The sequence below is a fragment of the Sorex fumeus genome, unplaced genomic scaffold (genome assembly GCF_029834395.1).
Source record: "Sorex fumeus unplaced genomic scaffold, SorFum_2.1 ptg000122l, whole genome shotgun sequence".
Lineage (NCBI taxonomy): Eukaryota > Metazoa > Chordata > Mammalia > Eulipotyphla > Soricidae > Sorex > Sorex fumeus.
In genome coordinates, this window is record NW_026606179.1 from 16100345 (window position 1) to 16105340 (window position 4996).

General features: G+C 58.1%; 1 protein-coding gene across 1 annotated transcript; it reads right to left on the reverse strand.

Moving 5' to 3' along the window:
• Positions 1-711: 711 nt before the first annotated feature.
• Positions 712-4332, reverse strand: PINLYP (phospholipase A2 inhibitor and LY6/PLAUR domain containing). The gene is made up of 6 exons (XM_056137109.1): positions 4298-4332; positions 3824-3970; positions 2796-2912; positions 1515-1667; positions 1040-1183; positions 712-872 (listed from the first exon to the last, which is right to left on the reverse strand). The coding sequence occupies exons 2-6, from the start codon at positions 3891-3893 to the stop codon at positions 721-723; spliced, it is 636 nt and encodes a 211-aa protein (XP_055993084.1). The 5' UTR covers positions 3894-3970; positions 4298-4332; the 3' UTR covers positions 712-720.
• Positions 4333-4996: the final 664 nt, after the last annotated feature.

The window sequence follows — 4996 nt, forward strand, 5'->3', positions numbered from 1 at the left end:
CAGCGGTGCTCAGGGGTTACTCCTGCCTCTGCACTCAGGAATCACTCCTGGCAGTGCTCAGGGGACCATATGGGATGCTGGGAATCAAACCCAGGTTGGCCGCATGCAAGACAAATGCCCTACCCGCTGTACTATCGCTCCAGCCCCGGCCCTGAGTCTTTTGAAAATTTTTTTGCTTTTCAATGGGCCACACCTGGTGATACTCAGGGGTTACTTTTAGCTCTGCACTCAAGAATTACTCTTGGCAGTGCTCGGGAGACCATATCGGATGCCAGGGATCAAACTCGGGTCGGCTGTGTGTAAGGCAAATGCCTTACCAGCTGTACTATAGCTCTAGCCCCAACCTGACTCTTATAGTTTTCTAAAATTATAGCTCTATTAGGCCCATTTTGTAGATGGGTAAACAAAGGTCCCGCAGGAGAAGTTAATCAGGGTGATGATGGCCTCTGGGTGAAATGACCCGCTCTATTATTTTACTAAAGTGGCTAATGTCACATTCTATACCTCTGTGTGCTCATCTGTAAATGGGGATGAGGACTCAGCTTCAGAGGTTTGATTAGGAATGCAGCAGCATTTAGCCCAGGGGTCTGGGCTGCCAGTCACCCCTTCATAAAAAACGAAGGACGCAGACTTGCTCTGTCAACCCATTTAATTGGCAGGCACTTGGGGAGCCTCAGGCTGAGGACACGAAGACCTCCAGCTATGATGCCAGTTCTTCACTCAGCCCTCCTGGGGGACTGGGGTAGCTTTCATGCAGTCTGCACGGCGCAGGAAGTAGAGGTAGGAGGCAGAGGGCACCTGTGCCCCAGGCTTGGAGTTGCAGGCGCTCTCCGTGGCACAGCCCCGTGTGGCAAATTTGGTTCTGATGATACCTGGGAGGGGGGGTTTCAGACTTGGATTGAAGTTCCCCACCGCTCCTTCTTCAGCACTCAAGGGTCTTGGTCCCTTACCCCATTATCTGGGGCTCCCCTTCCCCTTAGACATTAGAAACTCTCAGGCCCCTACCATCCCCACCTCCAGAACCCTCGGTAGCTCTCACCAGCCTGCACATTGCCTGCGAAGTAAACACAGTGATTTTCCTGGCCCACGCAGCTGGCCGCCTGGGTCCCCGGGCAAGTCTCATGGAAGGGCTGGATGCAAGCAGGACACTGGAGGCCATTCTTAGTCCGATTATTCTGGGGAGCTGGGGGGTGAGGGCGGTGTGGAAGGGGCAGAGAACAATTTTGACTCTTTCCTCTGACCTCAGCACCCCACCACACTGGTGTGTGACAGGTTGGGGGGGGGGGCCCAGGCTCAGCATGAATAAGACACTGGGATCCAAGGGTCCGGAGATAGGACAGTCCAGCCTGGGCCCAAGCCAGTTCCAGCCCCAGCACTTCATGATCCCCTAAGCATCACTGGGTGTGAGCTCCACCAGGGTGGCCTGGGTGATACCCGGTACTGCAGGAGCAGCAGCCCCCACACTCTCCATCCTGGAACTGCCAGCGGGGTTCCGGGGCTAAGCTGGTACTCACGGGGCACGGATCCCTGGTTGCAGCCATCGGCCTGGCAGCACTGCGTGTTGGAGACCATGTAGTCCTTGGGGCCCATGGTGGTGGAGACGAAGCCCGAGTAGCAGTCGCTGTACTTCATGCAGCCCTTGTAGGTGTTCACGGAATGATGGCCCTCTGCGGGGGGACAGAGGCGGGACGCGACACAACAGGGCGCAGGCTGTATGGTTGGTGTCACTCTGGCCCTCGCCAGCCGGAGCTGCCTACAGTGATCTCTCCCAGCCTCCTACACGTCCGTCCGTCACTCTCCCATTCATTCATCCCAGCTGCCTCAGGCCCCGTTCAGCCTTGGGGAAGTTCAGCATTTCCCCAAAGCAGAAGTGGGGTCTGCCACCCTACCCCACCCCAGATCAATCCATTGCTGACCTCTAGGAGTCTGGCCTCAGGGGCCTGTGTGTCCTTCGGGCCCTGCTGAGGTTTGCTTATCCTCGGAATGCTCATCCCCACCTTGGAGTCCATTCCCACAGAGCAGCACGCCTTCCTCACCCCTCCCCCCAACTCCACAGACCTGTCTCTAGCATTCCCTCCTATACTGCCCCAGACCACTCGCTGTTGGCATGTCACCTGCTGGGTTTCCAGGTCCATAGCCTCCCCCATCCCACCTCAGAGTCTCCTCCATCAACCTACTCCTAAGGTCCCCCACTTCACAGCTCCTTGAGGGAGGGGGGCTTTCTCCAACCCCAGATTCCTCCCTACCCCTTGGTTCCATCACAGCCTCTAGAGCTGTGATGGTCTGAGGACTCTTCCTGTGGGGCGATTCTTTCTCAAGTCTGGAAAATTTCCTATCACCCTAGCCATACCCCCCATATATCTCCACTTCGGGGGGGGGGGGCAGCTTTCCTTTCCATTAGCCTTAGCTCCCTCTTCCAGTCGCACTCTCATTGCGGCGTGGGGGGGGAGTTGGGGGCCTCTACCACAGTTCCTCCCCTCCAAAGTTCTGCATCCCTCCCAGTCTTTTCCTCCCAATACCCCGCCTGCCACCTCGTGCCTGTGCTATTTCCCAGTCCCCCCTTCCCCCGGGGCCCCATGTCCTTTCCTTACCCCCTACTGCCTGGGGAAAGTCTCTTCCCCCACTCCCACCCCCAACCCCACCACCACTATTTTTCTTCCAGAATGAGTCTATTTCTGAACCCTTGGACCCGTCAGTCAGTGCTGAAGCCTCGAAACACGCCTCCCTCGTGTTAGGGGGATGTGTCTCCTGGACCTCCCCGCAGCAGCGCCCCGCCCCCACGCCACGCCCCCTACTCGTGCTCGACTCTCCCACGACGGTCACGCAGGCGTCCTTGCCCTCTTCACACGTCTTCACTTTTCCGCTGCACGTGGGTCCCGAGCCCCGGCACATCTCACAGCTCAGGGGGCATCCTGCCGAGGAAAGGGTGGGGTTGCAGGTCTGGGAGTGGGGGCGGGCAGAGGGAGGAGGGCTGCGGAGCGTGGTGGTGGGATCTATTGGGAGTCTGTTGGCACCCGGTAACGATGCCCGATGCCCGCAAAGCGGGCGATGACGCACGGTGGAGCCTGTTTCGCTAATTACTAATTGGGGGACTTCGGACGCGAGGGGCCTCTGAGCAGGCTGGGGAGGTGGCGATGGACTTTGGCCGAGCCTCCGGTCCAGCGGGGTCTGAGACATAAGACCCTCTGTCTTGCGGGGGGAGGGGCATGCGTAGACCAGGTTGGGATACGTGAGGATGGAATCTGCAGCCCTTATGAGGAAGAGAGCGTGGAGATCCCCAACGGTGAAGGGGGTTAGGGGACTCCTTAAGTCTCCAGCATTCTTGTATCTCCCCCGTTTTTCTCTCTATATAAAGATGTCGCTTTCTCTAGTCATGTGCTCATCTGACCTAGAATCAGTTGTCTCTGTTGAAGCCAGAGCTGGAGAACGGAGTGTTCAGAACCCCAACCCCCCTCCCTCCTTGCACAGGGACCCCATGCATGAGCGCTGGAGCGTTTCCTCCCTTTCCTTCCTCCCAGACCCAGGCTTCTCTTTTATTTTTCTTGGTTTTTGTTTTGCGGCCACACCAGACGATGCTCAGGGGTGACACCTGGCTCTACACTCAGGGATTATTCCTGGTGGTGCTCAGGGGCTCATATGCCATGCCAGGAATCAAACCTGGGTCGAGCGTGGCAAGCACCTTATCTGCTGTTCTATCGCTGTGGCCCGTTCTCTCTTCCTGACTCCCAAGATTGTTCCATTCTTTTCTCCATAAAGCCCTTGCTGAGGGGTTCCTCTCAGTTCTTTTTGCTAAGGGTGCCAGCATGGGGGCGGGGTCACTCACCCAGACCCAGCAGGGTGCAGAGGAGCACGAAGGCCAGCAGGAAGGAGCCAGGTGTCTCTGAGGTCCTCATGATGTGTGTGAGCCTGCAGTCCCGGGGCTGGCCCTTATAGGAGTCCAGGCAGGGGCGGGTCCGGATCCACCTTCACCCTGGGGTGAGAAATAGCTGAGGTAAGATCTCAGGTCCAGCCCCTGAAGCTCGGGGGTGGGGAGGCGGGACCAAAATCTCAAAGGAACCTGGGGCCTCTTTCACGGGGACCCCAGGCTTCTGCCTTCCAGTATCTTCTAGCAGGACCCAGAGTACCATTCTCCCATTTCCTCGAATTCCCATGCCCCCCTCCCCCTTTTCTTTTGGCCTGAAGCCCAGGGTAGGAGTCAGGTCATTCGAGTTCCTGGAGGTGTGAGTGGCTCTAAGGGCTAAGTGCTCCATTCTCTTCCCTCGTCCCAAGGAGGCGCCCAGCGTGGGTGGTGCCTTACCTGGGAGCGCCCAGCATGTCCAGGCTCGTTCTGCGGGGGCCTGGGTGCCCTATGTCCCTTCCCCTTACTTCCTCCTTGGCTCTGATTGCTCCCTGTTCTGTGTGCGGGCTGGCTCCAGCTCCGGCTTTGCCTGGGGCTGCACCCCTGGGATTTACAGGGACCGAACAGAGGGGTGCCTGTCACCAGTCGGGAACAGGTGTGGTAGGAGACAAATGCCCACAGGTCACCTTGGGAAACTGAGGCATGGGTGGAAGCACTAAGCTGGGAGTGTGTCTGGTTTGGGCGCATGCTTTGTGTTTTATTTAGGTCCTTGGCTTTAGGTATAACCCTGAGATCAGAGCTTTCTTTTTCCTGTTTTGAGGGTCAGGTGAGTGCAGGGATAGCGGGGAAGTGTTGTCGCTGGCAGTTCCAAGCTGCGAAAATCTATTCAGGTTCTGGACTTGGGTTGAGGCGGTGACTGCACTTGTCCAATGAGAAGGGCGAATGTCTTCGAAGCCCCAATCACGGAGGCCGCTGGAGTCGTTTAGGTTGGGGAGAGCCCCGGGGGCGTGCCGCTGGAGGCGGGGCCGGAGGGGGCGGGGACATAGGGAGGCGGAACCTGTTGCTAAGGAAACGCACCGCTTCCCGGGGCGGCGCGACTGCGCTTGCGTGGTCTTGACGCTCGCGCTCGCGCGCCGCGGTTTGAAAGGCCCGAGCCTC